Source organism: Somniosus microcephalus, chromosome 17, assembly GCF_052327205.1.
Source record: "Somniosus microcephalus isolate GS21.2 chromosome 17, FLI_Smic_1.0, whole genome shotgun sequence".
NCBI classification, from domain to species: Eukaryota; Metazoa; Chordata; class Chondrichthyes; order Squaliformes; family Somniosidae; genus Somniosus; species Somniosus microcephalus.
In genome coordinates, this window is record NC_141003.1 from 11,885,042 (window position 1) to 11,908,364 (window position 23,323).

A 23,323-nucleotide genomic window follows, 5' to 3' on the forward strand; every position below is an offset into this window, starting at 1 on the left:
CTCTTTATTATGCTGTTAATTCTAATACGTATAAACACCAATGCTCCTTGTACTCATTTATCCATCTTATATTCAACCCCCTTCTAAAGCAAGACATATCCAACATGGCAGTCAGAAACGAAAGAAGAAAGGCTGGCACATAAATACTCAGCAGCGCCAGCGATGGGTATCAGTTAAATATGTGATTAAAACCAAGATTAACAGATTTAAAAATGTAATCGTGAGATTATTTAATACAATCGAAATGTTCCTAAACCATCGCATCCAAAGGGGAAGAATTCCAAGGGGAGCATTGCTGAATACTCCATCGCTAGAGACCTTTCCATAATTGGGTTGCTTCAGATTGGCTCCTAAACTGGTCCGAATAGCATTCCGATTAAATCAGTTTCGCTGCTGCAAGACACGCACATCCCCTCCCTGTAACTGGCATCAGCAGAACAGCTGAGGAGAGAGACACAGAGGTGTAAAAAGTAGACTCTATTCTACAAGAAGAGTGGGGGGAAATACAAGCTGGGGCAATTTTCCCAGGTAGTTGAGGCACTTGGAACAGAAGTTCTCCCCTCGACTTTCCTTCCCCTTTCAGAAAGCTTTAAACCTGATACTTATATTCTGACAAGTACTTCTTCAGTTTAGTTGGTAAAGGCAGTTCTTGGATCTCTCTGGTTGCTTTATGGATGTTAATACGGCAGAAGTGTTGCAGGGAAGGGGTCTCGGTGTAGAATGGTTTGGTCAGCCAGAGCTGGACGCCTCTGTTTCGGAGAGCTGGACACTGGGCGTTCTGCATCGTCCGACACAAGACCACATAGTACTCCACCAGGTGCACCACACTGTCGAACCGCTGAAGCTTGGGTTTCACCAGGATCACCGAGTCCAGCCGGAACTTGCCATCTCGGTATTCAATTCGCAGGTTGGTTGGTCCCTGAACAGTTTTTACGGAGATGGTGAGAAAATAGTCCTGGTGCGAACTGTCTCTCACTAGAAAAGTACCTTCAGAGGCTTCTTTTAACTTCTCGTTGGCTTCATTCGCTTTAAGAGCTCCCCAATACCATCCTGCCATAAACAAGAATCATGAAATGTAAGTTGTATAATTGGTATTCTCAAAGTCCAGCGGTGTGATACTGGCAGAATTTAACTGTTTACAATGTGGATTCAACGCATTTCTTTGGATTAATTTTAAATGCTGCTTGTTAGAAAAAATTTCATTCAGTTTACAGAATATTATTACAGACACGTTTAATGGGGACAGCTGTAATGTCAATGGTCATTGTGACATCATCAACAACAAAACAACTTGTATTTATATAGCGCCTTTAATGCAGTAAAACATCCCAAGGCGCTTCACAGGAGCGATTATCAAACAAAATTTGACACCGAGCCACATATGGAGATATTAGGGCAGGTGACCAAAAGCTTGATCAAAGAGGTAGGTTTTAAGAAGCGTCTTAAAGGAGGAAAGGCTGAGAGGTTTAGGGAGGGAGTTCCAGAGCTTAGGGCTGAGGCAGCTGAAGGCGCCACCACCAATGGTGGAATGGTTGAAATCAAGGGTGTTCAAGAGGCCAAAGTTAGAGGAGTGCAGTTATCTCCAGGGGTTGTGGGGCTGGAGGAGATTAAGGAGATAGGGAGGGGTGAGGCCATGGAGGGATTTGAAAACCAGGATGAGAATTTTAAAATCGAGGCGTTGCTTAACCGGGAGCCAACGTAGGTCATGGAGCACAGGGGTGATGGGTGAACAGGATTTGGTGCGAGTTAGGACACGGGTAGCGAGTTTTGGATGACCTCAAGTTTACGGAGAGTAGAATGTGGGAGCCCAGCCAAGAGTGCGTTGGAAGAGTCAAGACTAGAGGTAACAAAGGCCTGGATGAGGGTTTCAGCAGCAGATGAGTCTAAGGCAGGGATGGAATCGGGAGATGTTCCAGAAGTGGAAAAGGCGGTCTTAGTGATGGCACAGATATGTGGTCGGAAGCTTATTTTGGGGTCAAATATGACACCAAGGTTACAAACAGTCTGGTTCAGCCGCAGACAGTTGCCAGGGAGAGGGATGGAGTTGGTGGCTAGGGAATGGAGTTTGTGGCGGGGACCGAAATCAATGGCTTCAGTCTCCCCAATATTTAGTTGGAGGAAAGTTCTGCTCATCCAGTACTGGATGTCGGACAAGCAGTGGGATAAATCAGAGACAGTGGAGAAGTCGAGAGAGGTGCATCATCGGTGATGCAGGCCGGGTATGATGTCAATAATCATTGTGATGTCATCAGACTCGCCTGTGATGCCCTCTAAGGTCAAATAGCCCGCTAAGGCTCACTGTGGGTAATTTTCACTTTGGCCGCGGGCAGTAAACTGGCGGTTATATGGCCCGCCTGATTTAGCCGTTCCATTGAAGTCAGTGGAAAGGAAAATTGGGTGGTGTGTGAAATGGGGTCCAATCCACGAGCACCAGTTTGCTGCTTGCATCCAAAGTGGAAATTACCCCCACTAGTAAAGTTAATATATGCATAATTGCCACTTGGATGAGATGCCGGAGAGTGACTGGTGTCTGTGGAACCTCTACCCAGCAAGGAGTCAATGTCTTCACCAGATGAAGGAAGGGGGGAAAACTGTCAAGGAAGAAAAAAAAGGAGAATTGTGCATTGACTTCATTTTAAGGTATTTGGGATGATTTGGCAGTGACTTCTAACAGCAAAGCTACAATAATTGAGAGACTAAAAGAAAAACTTTAGTAATAATTAGATAAAATTGTATTAATCATAATGACACCAAGATTCTGCCTTTCCCTAAAGCTTAGAAAGCTACACAGAATTACCCTGAATCCTCCACATTCAACGGATCATCCTCCACCATTTCCGCCACCTCCAACGTGATCCCACCACCAAACGCATCTTCCCCTCCCCTCCCCTTTCAGCATTCCGAAGCGGATCAATCCCTCCGTGACACCCTGGTCCACTCCTCAATCACCGCTAACAGCCCTTCCCCTTCGCCTGGCACCTTCCCGTGCAAGCGCAGGAGATGCAACACATGCCCTTTTACCTCCTCCCTTCCCACTGTCCAGGGCCCCAAACACCCCTTCCAGGTGAAACAGCGATTTACTTGTACTTCTTGCAATTTAGGATACTGTATTCGCTGCTCACGATGCGGTCTCCTCTACATTGGGGAGACCAAACGCAGATTGGGTGACCGCTTTGCGGAACACCTCCGCTCAGTCCGTAAGGGTGACCCTGAGCTTCCGGTCGCCTGTTACTTTAATTCTCCGCTTCACTCCCACTCTGATCTCTCTGTCCTCGGCCTCTTACATTGTTCCAATGAAGCTCAACGTAAGCTCAAAGAATAGCACCTCATCTTTCGATTGGGCACTTTACAGCCTTCTGGCCTCAACAATGAGTTCAACAATTTCAGACTATAACCCCTGCCCCCATTCTTCAGGCTGTATGATTTTGCCATCCCCATTTGCAACATTTTATCCTTCCTGCCTCCTACCTTTAGCACAGAATGGAGGAAAAATTCAGTATCGCCCTTTTTGGGGCGCGATTATCGGCCGTGCACAAAGTTTAGCACCTGGCGCTAATTATCGCCTCCAACTGCAAATTGGCTTTTATCGCCCCTGGAGTTGATTGGAGCGCTAAATCAGGCGCTACACACCTGTCTTAAGGCGCAAAGGCCAAGGAGCGAGGCGCTACCTCAGAGCGTTGGCGAAGCTCATGTGATGTCAGTCAGCGATGGAACACAGACACACTGGCACCAGGCAGTTCTTAAAGGGGAGGGTTGATCTTGCTCTCCATCCACGCCCTGCTCATTGCAGCCTTGAATCTCGGCCTGGAGAGACCTGTACATCAAATCTGCTGGAAAGAACAATGGAGAGGCCCAGGGAAAGAGCTCAGAGTGCAGCTCCCATAGTCTCTTCTAAATCGATACAAGGAAGGGCAAATCAAAATGAACCTGTAAAGTGCTGCTCAGTACCCAAAGCTCCTTCACACAGCGTTGAATCTCTCCAGAAGTCTCTCTCTCTCTCTCTCTCAGAATGCGTGGTGCAAAAATGTCACCAACAAAAAAAGGCAGGAAGCGGTCGCCTTTAAATAGCGCTCCCCCAGTCCCTTCCCGACTGCAAAACGCTCCCCTCAACCTGTCATTGCTAGCGGCAGGCGGTAAGGCAGGGGGCGCCACGCAATATCCGGTCCGGGGCGCTACTGGGGCGTTGCACGCTCGACTGACGTCACAATCTGCGGGCGCAGGAGATCGTGGCGGTAGTGTTTAGCGCCACCACAAAATATCCAGTTAATTTCGTGAACGGCGCACACATCGCCGCGCCCGGGCGCTAGTTGCTTTGCGCCCCATTAGCGCCCTCTTAAGGCGCTAACGGGAGGCACAAACCAACTGAATTTTCCCCCCACAGTTCCTCAAGTTCCTTCCTCCCCTCCCCCCACCACCCCCCGCCCTCCCCGCCCTCTCCCTGCCTCTGCACCTGCCTAATATCTGTTACATCTCCAGCTTTATCCAGTTCTGATGAAGGGTCCCAGACCTGAAACGTGAACTCTGTTTCTCTCTCCACAGATGCTGAGTGTTTCCAGCATTTTCTGTTGTTATTTCAGATTGCCAGCATCCGCAGTATTTTGCTATTGTTCCCTGAAGCAATGCTCGTCTGTCAGAAAGTGTGAGCAATATTAAGTTGTGCTTCGCACCCTCAAACATCCCCTCGTGGTCAACTGGGCACTGCTATTGGAGTATTGACCATTAAACATATCAAAGGGCACCTTATAATCAAAGAGCCCAAAGATGAGAATCAACGGGGTAAAGAAATGATTAGGAGCCACAACAGGAGGAGGAGGAAGAGGAGGAGGAGGAAGAGGAGGAGGAGGAGGAAGAGGTGGAGGAGGACCAGGGGGAGCACCAGAGGCTTTCAGGTAGATGGTCTGCACCTGGGAGGGATGCGCGCTGCCATCTAATTGAACAGCGCTTTTGAGAGACCTGCTCGACCATCAGACTCCGGAGCACTGTGGCCACATAATGTACCTTCCATGACTTAGGATCCATCAGTCCATCATCTGCACTCAATCTTTTCAACCCCTTCCCCATGACTATCACAATAAAAAAGACAACCGATTCCACCACTACCCAATTACCATAATCACTATTTATATACATCAATAACAAAAGATGTAAACATGACAGAACCAACATCACTTACAAACAGTAAACTATTCACCCTGGTGCTTACCCTTAGCGATTATCTACAAGTGCTCTTGCGTAATCTAGTGCTTCTACGAAGTGCTACCCCAGTGGCAGCGGCAGGCCAGGTGGATGGCTGCTGAGAATCTGAAAAGGACAGTTCAATGCCCTCCTGGGACACCCTCGAGAGGCTATGGGTCATGATGGCCCCACCTCAGACTGCACCATCTCTGCATGGGCTTCAACAGTCTGGGCCACCTGGCTGACAGGTAACTGCAAGGGCAATGGTAGAGTGGCAGCAATGCTGGCATCCGGAGAGAGGCCAGTAGGTTCCTGCTCCATGACTTCCATGGAACTACCTCGAGGCCTCTGCTCAGCCAGCCCAGTGACCTGGTGGAGGACAGATCTCTGGGCATCAGAGACACTCTGCAGGCCCCTTTCAACTGAGGAGCCCAGAGTCACCTTGGCAGTTGCCTGAGCTTCCTTGGAGCAGTTTGCCGCTCCACGCAAGCTGCAGTGACTGCAGTGGAAGCTGCGACCTCAGTCATCAAATGTGTGATATCAGGCTCCACAGGTCACTGACTGGAAGTCACCAGCCTCTCCACGCTGGAGAGATTGAGTTCCAGGCTCTGCGTTCAGCCACGGACCACGGTGGAGGCGACTCCTCCATCCCCCTAGACATGAGCCGGAGGCTTTCAGGTCGGCTCTCCATTGCATTTGGTTCGTCGCACCTATCAGCCTGCTTCTGAAGCTTGGCCCTGCGAGGTCCTCATCTGACACCTCTGCAGCAGAACTATTATGCGACTTTGCCCGCCCTGCATGGCTGCTGCCCGCTAGTGCCTGGTGCGTCCCACTGTGAGGATCCCTCTTCCAAACTAGCCTCTCTAAGTTGCGCGTGGTGCCGGTCTCTGCGACAGCGGTAGCCATTGACGCAGTGCATTTGTCCTCACTCTCTTCCTCTTCCTCCGGAGGCCGAGGTGGCTGTTGCTCTTGCTGAACCTGCTCCACGGGGTGAGGTGGATCTTGCTCCTGGAAGCCTGCAATGATAAAGCTGGAAGTGTTAGGGTGCAGCGCGTGTGGCCGCTATAGGAGGATGTATGTGATGAGACCATATGGAGGTTGGGCGTGAGGATAGCTTTGAGTGATTAGGGATCAGGAATAGTTGAGCATCTGCAAGGAAGCTGCAGTGGCCACATAATTCCAGGCAAGATGCCCCCTGCTCTGCCTCTGGCAATGTGGTCTGCCACTCCCCTCCCAGTCATGGCCAGCACTGCCTCCTCAAGGGCAGTGATATCATGAAGTCGTGCTTCCCCTCTCCCCGGTCAGGTCCTGCTGCCGCCTGTTATGTGCTCATTTTTCCTGGAAGAGAGAAAGAGTGCCGATTGTGAATGAGTGTATTGGCAGGTGCATTTGTGTGTGTGATGCCTCATATAGTCGAGCAGCTGTGAGATGTGTCTAAGGTGTGAGTAGTGTCTGTGAAGGATGCAATAGTGTGAGGTGTGAATGTCAGTGTATAGTTAGATGGTGGATGAAGTGTGTTGAGGTTGTGATGCTGGTGGTGATGGTGCAGTTATTGAGAAGTGTGTTTGTGAGATGGGGGTCGTACCTTGACCACTCGTGTCAAGTCATTACATTTCTTGCGGCACTGGAGCCACTTTCTGGGGCCAGGGCTCCGGGCTAGGACCTCCCAGGTGATCACGTCCCACATGCGGCACATCAGCTGCCTCTGCAACCTCCTTCCCCCCTGCGGATGGAGGACATCCCTCCTCCTCTCTACCTCCTCCACCAGGACCTCCAGTGCCACATCGGAGAACCTGGGCACCTTCTCTCTTGCTCCTTGAGGCATCATTCCACTTCCAGCCAGCGCACTCCACACCTTCAGTGGAAGTGGGTGCATGAAGCCCATATATACTGCCCTACGAAAATTGCATCTAATCAGCACTTGAGTGCTACAGCTGCAGGTTTTTGGTTAGCAACTGCAGGCACATTCAAATCATGATACTCATCAAGTAGCCTGAAAATTGTGTGCTAAATCCGGACTTTCAAACAAGCGTTTCTTATTAGCACAGCACCCATTTAGCGCCTGTTTTCACTCTTGGACATCCAAGTTTGCTTGTCCTAGTCAGAGTTTGCGATGAGGAAGTCCCGGCCGGCGTTTCCAGGTCTTGAGCAGCCTAACCAGCGTTGCTGAACGGGACTGCTAGAGACCACTTAAATAAAAAACCTCAAAAACTTGGAAAATATTTACTATTCTGTGGTGTCGAAAGGAACAGGAGCGCTCCTCCTGGCTCCACCAAACAGCTCCATGCCACTACTGTCCCGCCCTCACCCTCCTCCCGATCACCTCTCACCCCCCGGACTTACCTCAGAGACCTCGGCGCAGCCCAAAATTCTTAAGGCCCCAATGGGCAAGTTGTGTCGGGGTGCCTGATTGGCCTCCGAAGGTCGCCTGGTTTATTCTGATGGTGCCTGAGCACGAATTTACGACATTCCTCGTTTCCCTCCATTCCGGCCCGCTGGCACCGGGTTTGGGGCGCTAAGGAATTTAGGCCCCATTATGTGTTTCCTAGCATAACACTCCTACCATAATAAAGCAAAGGGAGTAATTTTGACTTCAATGGAAATAAAGATCGGGAGAAATGCAAAGTGGGCTACCGATTCGCTATCACCCGTTTTACACTAGCGCACAAAGTCAAAATTACCCCAATGTGTCCTCCAATTTATTAAAGGCATGACACAACACATCCACTAGTCATAATATATAAATCCCCAATGATTACAACAAAGTGCTAATGATCTTACAAATTTGTTCATAAATCTTAATTTGATAGCAGGGCTGAGTAACAAATGACTCCTGAACTTGGTCTCCACACATAGCTACACTGGACATTCATTCAATCATTCATCCATAGAATCTACAGCTCAGAAGCAGGCCAATCGGCCCAACTGGTCTATGTTGGTGTTTATGCTCCACACGAGCCTCCTCCCACCCTACTTCATCTCACCCTATCAGCATATCCTTCTATTCCTTTCTCCCTCATGTACTTATCCAGCTTCCCCTTAAATGCATCTGTGCTATTCATCACAACCACTCCCTGTGGTAGCGAGTTCCACATTCTCACCACACTCTGGGTAAAGATGTTTCTCCTGAATTCCCTATTGGATTTATTAGTGACTGTCATATTTATGGCCTCTAGTTTTAAACTTCCCCACAAGTGGAAACATCATCTCTACGTCTACCCTATCAAACCTATTCATAATTTTAAAGACCACTATCAGGTCATCCCTCTTTTCTAGAGTAAAGAGCCCCAGCCTGTTCAGTCCATCCTGATAGTCGCATCCTCTCAGTTCTGGTATCATAATTGTAAATCTTCTCCAGTGTATCTCTATCCTTTTTGAATTATGGAGACCAGAACTGTGCACATTCATTTGTTCATTCATATTTATTTTCTTTCATCTGAGAAAAACAAGCCATTTAAACTTGCTCCATATATATGAGCTTCTTCTCCATTTAATGAAAAGGTTTTTTTTTATATTTTGCATTCATTCATTCTTCTTTTCCATTAGCCATTTCTATTGCTCTCTGTAAAAGGCTTCCATTAACGTTGTTAAGGAGCTTTCTGTAATAAGTGTACACGTACGGTTTTTTGCCTATCTATGTGTAGGAAAATATTGCGATATCCATCCTCTCCATTTCTGTTCTTTGTTGCTAGGTTACTGTGATATCATTGAGGTTTTTGAGGTCACAAAACTTTCTCTAGACTTGCTTCCTAATCCAGACTATTCTCAAGACCTGATTTTCCAAGACTCTGATATCTTTCCCGACAGACAACAGTAGTTGTTCCAATACAATAGCAAAATACTGCGGATGCTGGAAATCTGAAATAACAACAGAAAATGCTGGAAATACTCAGCAGGCCAGGCAGCATCCGTGGAGAGAGAAAACGTTAATGTTAACCCTGTTTCTCTCTCCACGGATGCTGCCTGGCCTGCTGAGTATTTCCAGCATTTTTTGTTGTTGTTCCAATGGCCATGTTAGTCAACTGGGCTTTGCAAATTCACTCTTGAGATGGGAACACCCTAGTTCTCCTCCAAGTCACCCACCGACTTGACTTAGACACATATCAGTTCTTCTGACAGGTGGCTCAGTTGGTAGCACTCTCGCTTCCGAGTCAGAAGGTTGTAGATTCATAGTCCCACTCCAAATACTCCAACACAAAATCTCAGCTAACACTCCCAGTACAGTACTGAGGGAGTGCTGCAATGTTGGAGGTGCCGTCGTTCAGATGAAACATTAAACCAAGGCCTTGTCTGCCCTCGCTAGTGGACATAAAAGACCCCATGGCACTATTTCGAGGAAGAGCAGGAGAGTTCTCCCCGGTGTCCTGGCCAATATTTATCCCTCAATCAACATCACTAAAAACAGACAAGAGTGAAGGGCGTTACGGATGGAACCCATGTGGCCAAGCAGGCTTCTCACAATAACCCCAGTACCTACGTGAACAGGAAGGCACACCATTCCATTAGCAGCTTGCCCCTGATCACAACTAAGGGCTCGATTTTAATAGCCCTGAGGAGGCGAGTTTGGAGGCGGGTCTGCAGCAAAAATCGGAAGAAATGGCTTCAGACACCCAACTCACCTCCATCCTGCTCCTAAACTGACCCATCTGGAACCAGTGGGACGGAGCCTGTTAACTGCCTTGTTAATCCTATTTTCATAGTGGTTTCCCATTTTCATGCTTCTGGCTCCTGTTTCCCGTCTTGTCAGAAACAGGCCAGGTTCAAAGAGACGAGTTGCTGGAGGACATGATTTGTGTGCATTGGTGGAGCGCTTTAAAAGCGCCCCTGAAACATGGCTGACATTCAAATGCAACAACTTTGCTGTTGTAGGTATGGGATAACATTTTGCACATCTACTGACCTTGTGACTGTTCAAGCTGACACCCATCTGCAGTGTGACCTGAATGGAATAATTTCAGGCCACTTCGACTGTGCGCTTGCAAGATTGTTGCCTCAAATGAAATCTATAGCAAAGGGATGGGAAAAATTTATGCCCTCTCATCCTGGTCCTCATAATGGGAGGAGCAGCAGCTGCGTGGCTCAGCACAGATCTTCCTGGGAAGAGGAGGAGGAGGATGAGGGGCATCTTGCATGCCCTGTTGTGACCAATGCAGCATCCCTCCAGTTCACTGCTGCCTGTCAAGCAGGGTATGCACACTGCCATGCCACATTCGCATAAGCTTACTCTTCAACCATAGGTGGCCACCATATGGCTCTGTAATTGCAGGTGACATTTGTCCAACGTCATACTTCATCTCTGCTATACCCGGTTATTTCCTATCACTTTCACCATCAGCATTACAAAAGCAAGTCGCCCTGAGCCCTCAATGCTCATTTGCCATTTCCCAGAACACATAGGCCACACAATCAACCATTTGGCATAATTTTTCTTTCCCACATGACAAAAGGATGACAAACCAAGAACAGTCAGAAAAAAAGACAAAACACCCACGTGAGGCCCCTTGTGACTATATGTGCTTAATCTTTCTCTTATGCGTGCTTCTACGTGGTGCTACCCCATGACTTCAGCAGATGTAGAGGCACCTTGCTGACTAGGATGCTGCGCCTGCTTAGACGCCTTTGGTGGGCATCCTCTGGGTTTGGGAGCCTGGGAGGGCTCTTCAACAGTCTGCTCTTCCTGCGGCTGTGCAGGGGCTGAAACGGCCATCTCAGTTGGCTCTGCAAAGTGGGTCTCTGACCGAGAGCTCCACAGTGGCATGGTCATATTAGCACTTTGAGAGGAGCCCACACTTCCTTCTGTCCTGCCAACAACATCCCTCTTATGGGTCAGCCACACCTCAGTGCTGGCAAGTGGCTAGAGAGCACCTTGCTGGACTTCAGGGGGACCATGAGGACCCGTATCTGCACTGGCAGTCCTCCTCAAAAGGACGTCCATGAAGCTCTGGTCTCGCTGCTCAATAGCTGCCCATCTCTCCTCCAGAGATGACAATCTATTTTGAACAGTCACCATGTTTTCCTGACTCTGGCGACTTATTTCCTCCATGGCAAGCCTTTCCACGGAGGTTGCCATCCTAACCATGGTGGTGCGTTCATGCGCCATTGCCTCCACCATGGCAGTGCTGATGTTAGAGATGGACTCCTCCATTCTATCCACACTCGCACTAACCCCGGAGGCAAACCCTTCCAGAGACACCTGCACTTGTTCCTGTATTTCCCGAACCGCTCTTTTTCTGGATGGCCCCAGAGGCACAGCATCTGCATGCAGCTCAGCAGAGCTAGGAGATTGCTGCGACCTCCGCCGAGGACTCTCCACTGCTGTCGCTGTCTCCACCATCTGCTGATGCTCACATGTGCACTGTGATAGACCAGGTGGCAACACTACTCTAACTCGCGAGGGCCCCACCGAGGTGCGCGATCAGATTCCAACCCGCCTCGGGAATTAAAATCGAGCCCTATGTCTCCCTGCGTGTTAATGCCTATTTATACCGGAGTACCCTTGATGCTTTTATTGTGGAGCAAACCATCCTGCCTGCATTGTTTGAAGTTGCCGAGAAAGAAAGACATGCATTTATATAACAGACTTCAGGAGGACATAGACTGGTGGAGTGGGCAGACACATGGCAGATGCAATTTAATGCATTTTGGTAGAAAGAATGAGGAGAGGCAACATCAACTAAATGGTACAATTTTAAAGGGGGTGCAGGAACTGAGACCGGGGGGTGTACGTACACAAATCTTTGAAGGACCGTGAGCGGGAGAAGCAGGCCCCGGGCCGTTGGACCGTGGAGCCGGTGACTCTGAGGAGGAGGCCACGGAGACCGGAGCATTTACATCCCGATGGTGTGTTCGGCGAGTCGGGCGGAGGCAGCGCAGCACAACGAGCAGCATCAGCAGCCACGACGACCAGCTACAGCACATCGGCCGGCAGCTCCTTGGCGGGAAGCTCGCAGTCCGACTGGGAGGAGGGGAGCCGGGAATGGTGGCCAGAGGGTGAGCGGGAGAAGCAGGCCACCACATGTGGAGCCGAGCCGGCAACAGTGAGGAGGAGGCCGCGGTGACGAGGAGGACGGAGCGGCTGACGGACATTGTGCTCCCACTGCCACTGGATGTCATTGAATTGACTTTCTGAACACGGCGCTGTAAGAATAGCTGACGTGTCCCGACGGGGAGTAAGCATTCCATTGTACTTGTACTAGTACTAGTTACATATGGCAAATAAAATTGAATTGAATTGAATTGAATTGAGGTGGCAGGACAAGTTGAGAAGGCTGTTAAAGCATATGGGATCCTGGGCTTCATTAACAGAGGCGTAGAACACAAAAGCAAGGAAGTTAGTTATGCTAAATCTTTATGAAACACTGGTTAGCAATGTTCCCTCTAATTTATTTTGGGTGCGTGGCCCATTCAGATTTCTGCGGATGCGCGGTTTTCCAATTGGGAAGCCAGCAAGCGGCCTGTGCGGGACCTCCAGCGCGCTGCACAGCTTAACGGAAACGTTCCTGGTTGGGCCTCAGCTAGAGTGTTGTCCAATTCTGGGCACCACACTTTAGGAAGGATGTCCAGGCTGTAGAGAGGGTGCAGAAGAGATTTACTAGAGTGGTACCAGGGAAGAGGGACTTCAGTTATATGGAGAGACTGGAGAAGCTGGAGTTGTTCAGCTTAGAGCAGCGACGGTTAAGAGGTGATTTGATAGAGGTGTTCAAAATCATGAACGGGTTTGATCGAGTAAATGGAGGAAGTAAATGAGGGAGAAACTGTTTCCAGTGGCTGAAGGGTCGGTAACCAGAGGACACAGTTGAGGTCATCGGTAAAAGAGCCAGATGTGACATGCGGGAACATTCTTTTTTAGAGTTGTTGTGATCTGGAATGCACTGCCTGAGAGGGCGGGGGAAGCAGATTCAATAACTTTCAAAAGGGAATTGAATAAATACTTGAAGGGGGGGAAAAATAACAGGTCTATGGAGAAAGAGCAGGGGAGTGGGACTAATTGGATAGCTCTACCAAAGGGCCAAATGGCCACCTCCTGTGCTGTATCATTCTGTGATATAGCACGTTTTACAACCTCAGGACGTGTCAAAGCACTTTACATCCAATGAAGTACCTTTGAAGTGTAGTTATTGTTGTAATGTAGGAATTGTAATGCGAGAATTAACTAATGTACTTTTGGGGGACCAGGGCTCCCCTTGCAGCCATGGCCCACTGACCCCAATCAGAAGCCGCCACACTGCAGCAGAGCATAGATACGTCAAGGCCCTGAGTTACATCTGACCAATCAGAGCTATACCATTGGTTTCCAGTAAATGCGCCCATTAATGATCAGGTTTATTAGTCCTGCCTTTATTTCATGAGATTCACTTTAGTCCTGTCAGGGTTGGGGAGCCACGGGGCCGTATAAATACGAGGCCGTGCTCTCCAGGCAAAGGTAGGTTCTGGACCCAAGTGCAGAAACCAGACAAGAGACAAATATACAATACTTTGTTTGAACTTTACTAAATTCACACATAACCAGATTAACACAAGGGACACAGCAATATACATAAGAACTAGAGACAAGAGAACTAGAGACAAGTTACAAGACAGCTAGTCAAGATAGGAACTCAGGACAGCTTCCATGAGGAAGCCCACTTGTCTATACTGAGCTTGCAACAAGCTACCACAAGGGGCAACCGGCTTGCCGAGGCACAACTCCAGACAAGCTACCCCGAGGGTAATCGGCTTATCAATGCAAGGCTCAAGACAAGATCCCAACGGCTCCCACATAGCAACACGCTAGTCCAAACAGCACCTTACCAAGACAAGCAGCTCAACAGAACAAGACTTAAATACATCTTAAATCCAGAGACAAGAACACAGACTTAGATACATAGCTCGAGAGAACTAGAACACAAACTTAGATACATAACTCGAGAGAACTAGAACACAGACTTAGATACATAGCTCGAGAGAACCAGAACACAGACTTAGATACATAGCTCGAGAGAACTAGAACACAGACTTAGATACATAACTCGAGAGAACTATGGCAGCCAGCTTGTGAAGGCAAGCTGCCATAGAAGAAAGGCTAGTCACACAGAGAACCTAGTCAAGACAAGGAACATTGTCAAGACTAACTCCCTGGTTCACCCTAGTGAGGACTGAGCACTGAGTGAAACAACAACAGAACTTATATACCAAGAAAACCAGGTGCCACCCATAAACAGCTAACAGGCTGATTAAAAACTAACACAGGGTTAGGAACAATTAACACCAGAGAACAAGAAACAGGGGTCGTCCGGCCAGATTGCCTCCCGCCCTTCCGCGGCCATGTTCGCGCCCGGGTGGCCCTGGAGATGGAGCACGCGGTCTCCGCCGGCACGCTCGAGCAATTTCGTGACCGGTGGGCGCCGCGGGGACTGGAGTGCATAATAGGTCCAAATGACCAAATTTTAATTTAATTTCGGATTGAGTTTTTAAAAGTTACTGGTTTTTTAGTTATATTTGTTTTTTGATTTGATTTGATTTAACACAAGAGGAGAGAACAAGAAACAGGGGTCGTCCGGCCAGATTGCCTCCCGCCCTTCCGCGGCCATGTTCGCGCCCGGGTGGCCCTGGAGATGGAGCACGCGGTCTCCGCCGGCACGCTCGAGCAATTTCGTGACCGGTGGGCGCCGCGGGGACTGGAGTGCATAATTAGTTCAAATAATCAAATTTTAATTTGAGGGGTTAAGGTTTATTTAAGGGGTTATTGGTTTTTAGTTACAATTTATTTGTTAATTTGGTTTCACACAAGAGGAGAGAACAAGAAACAATTAACACAGGAGACTGACAAGTGAAGGTGCCATCTAGAGGTTACAAAAAGGAACTGACTGGCACCCTCACAAGTCCACTGTATTCCAATAGAAATCACTGACTAGCCGCAGGTGAGGCTATGGCAACACCGTTTTATCCACATGCACTAATTTTAGTTACTGATACCGAGCAATGATTCCATTGCATAGACCCTTGGGGTGCGATGCAGCTCTGTACTTCATCGAAGGTGTAAAACAACCATTAGCGCATGCTGCAGCTGTGTAAGCTTTCCATTCAAAGAGGGAAGAGCATGCAGCTACAGCGTTACATACTAACAATGTTCCCTCGGATTGTTTTTGGGGCCATGCGGCCCCTTTAATGGGCTGCACGGCTCCATTCAAAATTCCACGCGTGCGCGGTTTTTCCATTTAAAAGCCGGTGAGCCTGCTGTGTGGGAGCTGCAGACGCTGCGCGGCCAACACTGCATACGAACGTACGCAAATGACGGGCAGGGAAAGACCAGTTGATCCATCAAGCCTGCCCCACACTCATGATGGCTGGAGCATCGTAACCAGGCACTTCCCACACCCCTCTGCCCAAGTGAACCATGTAGTCCCCTGGGAGAGGCAACACACAGAGAAAAGCCCCAGGGCCAATAAGGGAATAAATACTCTGGAAAATTCCTCTCCAACCCTCTCAGGTGATCGAAACCAGTCCAGGCGATCACAGAAACCCCACAGTGCAGATAGAGGCCATTTCGGCCCATCGAGCCTGCACCGACACATATCCCACCCGATCCCCGTAACCCCACGTATTTAATCCCCCTAACACTAAGGGTCAATTTTTATCATAGCCAATCATCCTAACCCGCACATCTTTGGACTATGGGAGGAAACCTGAGCACCCGGAGGAAACCCACGCAAACACGGGGAGAATGTGCAAACTCCACACAGACAGTCACCCGAGGCCGGATTCGAACCCGGGTCCCTGGCGCTGTGAGGCAACAGTGCTAACCACTATGCCACCGTGTGATCACATGGACCAACGGTTATCTGTAAAGCCACATACCTTCTATTTCCTATATTGCGTTAGAAGGATTTTTGGTGTAAAGTCCCTTGTCTGTCTGACAAAAGTTCCAGTTGTAAGTTGCAGCTTGAATGTGTGCCATGCAAAGTGAGCAGTGAATGAGCCACCTGGTTACTTCGATAAGGTTCCACACAAAAGATTATCATGCAAAATTAAGGCTCATGGGATTGGGGGCAAAGTATTAACGTGGATAGAGAACTGGCTGGCGGATAGAAAACAGAGAGTTGGAATAAACGGCTCGTTTTCGGAGTGGCAGGCAGTGACCAGCGGGGTGCCGCAAGGATCTGTCCTGGGACCCCAGCTGTGCACAATATATATAAATGATCTGGATCAGGGAATTGGATGCAATATTTCCAAATTCGCTGACGACACTAAACTAGGAGGAGGGGTGGGCTCTGATGAGGATGTCAGGAGGCTACAGTGCGATTTGGACAGGTTGGGGGAATGGGCGGATACGTGGCAGATGCACTATAATGTGGATAAATGCGAGGTTATCCACTTTGGGGGTAAAAACAGGAGGGTAGATTATTATCTAAATGGCAATAGATTGGGAGATGGGGAAGTGCAGAGGGACCTGGGTGTTCTTGTGCACCAGTCACTGAAGGAGAGCATGCAGGTGCAACAGGCGATTAAGAAGGCAAATGGTATGTTGGCCTTCATATCAAGGGGGTTCGAGTATAGGAATAGGGATACCTTACTACAGCTGTACAAGGTGCTGGTGAGACCGCATCTGGAGTATTGTGTACAGTTTTGGTCGCCCCATCTGCGGAAGGATGTTCTTGCCATGGAAAGAGTGCAACGGCGATTCACCAGGCTGATACCTGGAATGGCGGGAATGACCTACGAAGAGAGATTAAATAGTTTGGGCTTGTACTCACTGGAGTTTAGAAGATTGAGAGGGGATCTCATCGAAACATATAAAATTATGGCAGGCCTGGACAGGCTGAATTCAGAGAGAATGTTTCCAATGGCCGGGGAGCACAGAACCAGGGGCCACAGTCTAAAAATAGCGGGCAAATCATTTAAAACAGAGATGAGGAAGAATTTCTTCACTCAAAGAGTGGTGAGCCTGTGGAATTCCCTGCCACAGAGGGCTGCGAAGGCTAATTCAATAAATATTTTCAAGAGAGAATTGGATATATTTCTGAAGGCTAAGGGGATTAAGGGTTACGGAGAAAAGGCGGGGACGGGGTACTGAACTGGTAAGATCAGCTATGATCTCAGACGAAGATCAGCCATGATCTCATTGAATGGCGGAGCAGGCTCGAAGGGCCGAATGGCCTACTCCTGTTCCTATCTCTATGTTTCTATGTTTCTATGTTACCTGAGTGCTTTACAAGGGCCAAGGAGTAAATGTGACACAGGTGATAGTCAACTTGGTGGCATGCATACCTGGGCTCGTGGGTGGTCTCGGGGTCTGGAGCATGGTTCCAACGCTCGGCTACCAACCTTATCTGCCCCTTTAAAGGCTCAAGTACTCTTTGTGGAAATCCAGGTAATTGTAATTGTTTGAAACTTGCCCCACCTCATGATAGCCAAAGTCAACTAGCGGTCGGGACATTTCTTGGCAATGTTAGAATCCAGGTTAATGACTGGCTTGTCATCACTCGGTTAAGATTGTTATTGTATCTGGAACAAAATGTGACAATTTGAGGTGTGACAGACACATGCCAGACACGGGCCTTTTAGATGGAGAAATAGACAGAAAGCTAGGTAGACAGCAAGCCTTAAAGATCACACCTGACCAATCAGAGCTATACCATTGGTCGCTACCATGGTTTCCAGTAAATGCGCCCATTAATTATCAGGTTTATTAGTCCTGCCTTTATTTCAAGAGATTTCACTTCAGCCCACTGTAGTCCGATAGAAATCACTGTCTTGCCATAGGTGAGGCTACCATGACACCGCTTTAACCACAGGCACTAATTTTAGTAGAAAGCGCTTTGCACACACTCACACAATACAGTAAATGTACTTCACACGTGTATATTAACTGAACAACCATCTCCCACCATTCAGTAACCAAGGAAACGAAGCACTCACAACGATCAATAAACACTCGCACACTCTGCTCCTCCTCTCACCATTTTAACAAACGCACAAAAAGGTTAAAGTTCACATGCATAAGCCATGTGAATGAGTATTGTGATCACATGACCAACGACGGTATCTATTACTCATTTTTATTTACTAATCAGACATGCAATGAGCCACATCTGGATTCCCAATTAGCCACATTGCAGATTGTCGTGGGGGCCGAAGACAATGGCTTTGGTCTTCCCAATATTTAATTGGAGGAAATTGTGGTGCATCCAGGACTGGATGTCGGACAAGCAGTCTGACTACACAGAGGCAGTGGAGGGGTTGAGAGAGGTGGTGATGAGGTTGAGCTGGAAGCGTACTTGTGGAATCTGACATTGACTCTTCAAATGAAGTCGCCAAGGGGCAACATGTAGATGAGAAATAGGAGGGGGGCCAAAGATAGATCCTTGGGGACTCCAGGGGCAACAGTACGGGAGCGGGAAGAGAAGCCATTGCAGTAAATTCTCTGGCTAGACTGGATAGATAGGAAGGAACCAGTCCCATCGGAGAGGTGTTGGAGGAGGATGGAGTGGTCATCCGTGTCTGAGTCAGAAGGTTGTGGGTTCAAGTCCCACTCCAGAGGCTTGAGCACAAATATCTAGACTGACACTTCAGTGTAGTACTGAGGGAGCGCTGCACTGTCAGAGGTGCCGATTTTTGGATGAGACGTTAAACCAAGACCCCGTCTGCCCTCTCAGGTGGACATAAAAAATTCTATGGCACTATTTCTAAGACGAGCAGGGGAGTTCTCCACGGTGTCCTGGCAAATATTTATCCCTCAACCAACATCACTAAAAAACAGATTATCTGGTCATTATCACATTCCTGTTTGTGGGAGCTTGCTGTGCGCAAATTGGCTGCCGCGTTTCCTACATTGCAACAGTGACTGCAATTCAAAAAGTACTTCATTGGCTGTAAAGCGCTTTGGGATGTCCAGTGGTCGTGAAAGGCGCTATATAAATGCAAGTCTTTCTTTTTTTTCCCCAAAGGTTGCAGACAGGTCGAGAAGGATGAGGTGGGATCGCTGACTTACATATCAAATAGCTTGGTTGACTTCACTCTGGAAGCCAGCTGGCTGGCATTACAACCCATTGAGACGGACATATCCCCGGACTGTATCTGTACTGTATTTCCCTCACACAGGGAGAGGAATTCTTTCAAGGAAATAGTTAAAAGAAATCCATTTTAAAAATTGAAAAGTATTGTCCCAAATAAAAGTCTGTGTGAGGAAGATATAGATGTTATAGTTTGCTGAAGTAAGCTGGAGTTTGGCTTCTATCACAGCTGGTAAAATAATACATTATAGCCAGCCCTGCTCTCCCCCAATCAGATAGATTCCCCTTAAAACAAAACAGCTACATGTTCATGACTGGAATGGGAGAATGACAGCTCACAAGGGGGCAATCACATCTGCACCTGCTCTCCCAGTTACCTACCCGCCTAGTCCCATTCTCCAGCCCCTTGGCCATATTCTTAACTTTTTCGCCACAATACTTAGCCAATTCCCTTCTAAAAGTTATTATAGATTCTGCTTCCATCTTTTTCTGGAGAACATTTTTTAAATAATATATAATCTTACTGCATTTTCACACTTAGTAACCGCCCCCCTCCTCCACAATTCTCGTTATTTTTGGAAGTTTAAAATATTTCATATGAATTTTTAAAAATGAAAATACAATGAATTCGAAGGAAAAACAATTGATTCAAAATTCCTACTATACCAGATGGGAGGCCTCGCCTTTTAAGTTATTTCGCTAACTTTTAACATACTGTTTGAGGTTATATATGAAAATATCAAATGAATTTTTAAAAACACAAACTTTTCTATATATTTAGTCAAATGTGAAATCTGAGGCGAGGTTTTCAAACACAGTCACTGTGCAAGACCCTTCCCCCGCAAGACTGGGAGAATTTCATAAATATTGTGTGTTTGGGCGGTGATTTATTTTCTAACACAGCTCATATTTGAGGGGCACGCCCCGTTTATTGCCAGCAACAACGGGCGATAGAAATAAATAGATTTTGCAAATAGCTGTTTAGTAAATTCCGCCCCCCAAAAAAGCGAGGCATTGGCCAGCGGTCTGTTACATTGCATCGGATTCTGTCCACCCCCCAATAAGCGCAGTTTTCGCCTTGGCGGTGGAGCACGAGAATTAAAACTGCAAAGAACTTTTATTTTAAACAAGGTGGGGTGGTTCTCCATTAAAATGGCTGGCACTGGCTTTACATTAGCGACCCGAGCCGCACTCGCTGTAATGGGAGCACGGAGGGGCGAGCCCCGCTGGGTACCTGTGCTCCGAAGATCGGCCATGGTGGCTGAAATGCGGTCCTGTTCAATGTCCAGCGTCCCCGAGGCTGGCCGGACCCCCTGGTCAGTCTGGACTGAATCCACGTTGTCTGTTGCCTCCTGGTAAGTCATTGGAGTCGAAATTCCAGCCAAGCGATGGTCCGAGTTACCAAAAGGGACATCAAACAAGACCAACCTCCACCGCCCCACTCTTCTTCCTTACATTCCCCCCATTGGGAGCCAGAACTTTTATGTGACAAGACGATTAAACGACTCAATCGCGCCCTTGGATAGCTGCAAAAAGAAACGAGAGAGTGTGAGAGTGTCCCCCCCCCTGCCCTGTGATCACCCGCGCCCCTCGGGGATGTTGAGGTTAATTACAGGGGGTGGGGAGGGGTTGGGGGGTATTTCACCCACACGGTGCGGCCGCCCCACATGAGCCACTCGTCGCTGTCCAGTCACTTTCCCAGAATGGGGAAATCAACCTCCGCGGGTCGGGCATCGCCACTCAACCCGAGGCAGGAATAGCAGGATCTTCACAAATGGAGACTGAGTGAGTGTGAGTGTGAGTGACCCAGCCTGTGAGTGAGTCTGTGAGCGAGTGACCCAGCCTGCGAGTGAGTGTGAGTGAGTGGCCCAGCCTGCGAGTGAGTGTGAGTGAGTGGCCCAGCCTGTGAGTGAGTGTGAGTGTGAGTGACCCAGCCTGTGAGTGAGTCTGTGAGTGAGTGACCCAGCCTGTGAGTGAGTGAGTGAGTGGTCCAGCCTGTGAGTGAGTCTGTGAGTGAGTGACCCAGCCTGTGAGTGAGTCTGTGAGTGAGTGACCCAGCCTGTGAGTGAGTCTGAGTGAATGGCCCAGCCTGTGAGTGAGTCTGTGAGTGAGTGGCCCAGCCTGTGAGTGAGTCTGTGAGTGAGTGGCCCAGCCTGTGAGTGAGTCTGTGGGTGAGTGACCCAGCCTGTGAGTGAGTGTGAGTGAGTGGCCCAGCCTGTGAGTGAGTGTGAGTGAGTGGCCCAGCCTGTGAGTGAGTGTGAGTGAGTGGCCCAGCCTGTGAGTGAGTGTGAGTGAGTGACCCAGCCTGTGAGTGAGTGTGAGTGAGTGGCCCAGCCTGTGAGTGAGTGTGAGTGAGTGGCCCAGCCTGTGAGTGAGTGTGAGTGAGTGACCCAGCCTGTGAGTGAGTGTGAGTGAGTGGCCCAGCCTGTGAGTGAGTGTGAGTGAGTGACCCAGCCTGTGAGTGAGTGTGAGTGAGTGGCCCAGCCTGTGAGTGAGTCTGTGAGTGAGTGACCCAGCCTGTGAGTGAGTGTGAGTGAGTGGCCCAGCCTGTGAGTGAGTGTGAGTGAGTGGCCCAGCCTGTGAGTGAGTCTGTGAGTGAGTGACCCAGCCTGTGAGTGAGTCTGTGAGTGAGTGACCCAGCCTGTGAGTGAGTGTGAGTGAGTGGCCCAGCCTGTGAGTGAGTGTGAGTGAGTGGCCCAGCCTGTGAGTGAGTCTGTGAGTGAGTGACCCAGCCTGTGAGTGAGTGTGAGTGAGTGACCCAGCCTGTGAGTGGGTCTGTGAGTGAGTGACCCAGCCTGTGAGTGAGTGTGAGTGAGTGGCCCAGCATGTGAGTGAGTGTGAGTGAGTGGCCCAGCCTGTGAGTGAGTCTGTGGGTGAGTGACCCAGCCTGTGAGTGAGTCTGTGAGTGAGTGACCCAGCCTGTGAGTGAGTGTGAGTGAGTGACCCAGCCTGTGAGTGAGTGTGAGTGAGTGACCCAGCCTGTGAGTGAGTGACCCAGCCTGTGAGTGAGTGTGAGTGAGTGGCCCAGCCTGTGAGTGAGTGTGAGTGAGTGGCCCAGCCTGTGAGTGAGTCTGTGAGTGAGTGGCCCAGCCTGTGAGTGAGTCTGTGAGTGAGTGGCCCAGCCTGTGAGTGAGTGTGAGTGAGTGGCCCAGCCTGTGAGTGAGTCTGTGGGTGACTGAGTCAATGAACGACCCAGTGAGAGAGAGAGAGAGTGCAGCAACTTCTGGGAATCGTTTCTCCCCGCCGATCCATTTATCGTGTTTATGTTTTTCTCTCTCTACCCCCCTCACCCCAATCGACCAGAAAACACTCTCATACCAGTGCATGTATTTACACTTGTTAATAACTGAAAACAGAAATAAAACGAGACGTAGACATAAAGCAGCGGTGGTGATCACATACCTGTGCCGGATTGCCCTTTGCGGCTTCTAAATATTTCTCTCCCACTGCACAGTTGACCCCGGTCTTGTCTGTGCGACCGGGGCCGCGCATTCAATCGAAATGGTCGCTTCTGTTTTGCACTGGGAACTAACAATTACGGCAACGTGTCGACTCCCCCAAGGGAAGAGAGAGAGGGCAGAGGCTGGGGGAGAGGGCAGAGGCTGGGAGAGAGAGGGCAGAGGCTGGGGGAGAGAGAGGGCAGAGGCTGGGGAGAGAGAGGGCAGGGGCTGGGAGAGAGAGAGGGTAGGGGCTGGGAGAGAGAGAGGGCAGAGGCTGGGAGAGAGAGAGGGCAGAGGCTGGGAGAGAGAGAGGGCAGAGGCTGGGGAGAGAGGGCAGGGGCTGGGGGAGAGAGAGAGGGCAGGGGCTGGGGGAGAGAGAGGGCAGAGGCTGGGAGAGAGAGGGGGCAGGGGCTGGGGGAGAGAGAGGGGGCAGGGGCTGGGGGAGAGAGAGGGCAGAGGCTGGGGGAGAGAGAGAGGGCAGAGGCTGCGGAGAGAGAGGGCAGAGGCTGGGGGAGAGAGAGAGGGCAGAGGCTGGGGGAGAGAGAGGGCAGGGGCTGGGGGAGAGAGAGGGCAGGGGCTGGGGAGAGAGAGGGCAGAGGCTGGGGGAGAGAGAGAGGGCAGAGGCTGCGGAGAGAGAGGGCAGAGGCTGGGGGAGAGAGAGAGAGAGGGCAGAGGCTGGGAGAGAGAGAGGGCAGAGGCTGGGGGAGAGAGGGCAGA

The 23,323-nt window shown here is 49.4% G+C and overlaps 1 protein-coding gene across 1 annotated transcript; it reads right to left on the bottom strand.

Annotated features, from left to right (window-relative positions):
- Positions 1–197: 197 nt before the first annotated feature.
- socs2 (suppressor of cytokine signaling 2) lies at positions 198–21,375 on the bottom strand. Its single transcript, XM_086009914.1, has 2 exons — positions 20,401–21,375; positions 198–1,050 (listed from the first exon to the last, which is right to left on the bottom strand). Exons 1-2 carry the CDS (start codon positions 20,528–20,530, stop codon positions 590–592), a joined length of 591 nt encoding a protein of 196 aa, XP_085866040.1. The 5' UTR covers positions 20,531–21,375; the 3' UTR covers positions 198–589.
- Between the last annotated feature and the right edge of the window lie 1,948 nt (positions 21,376–23,323).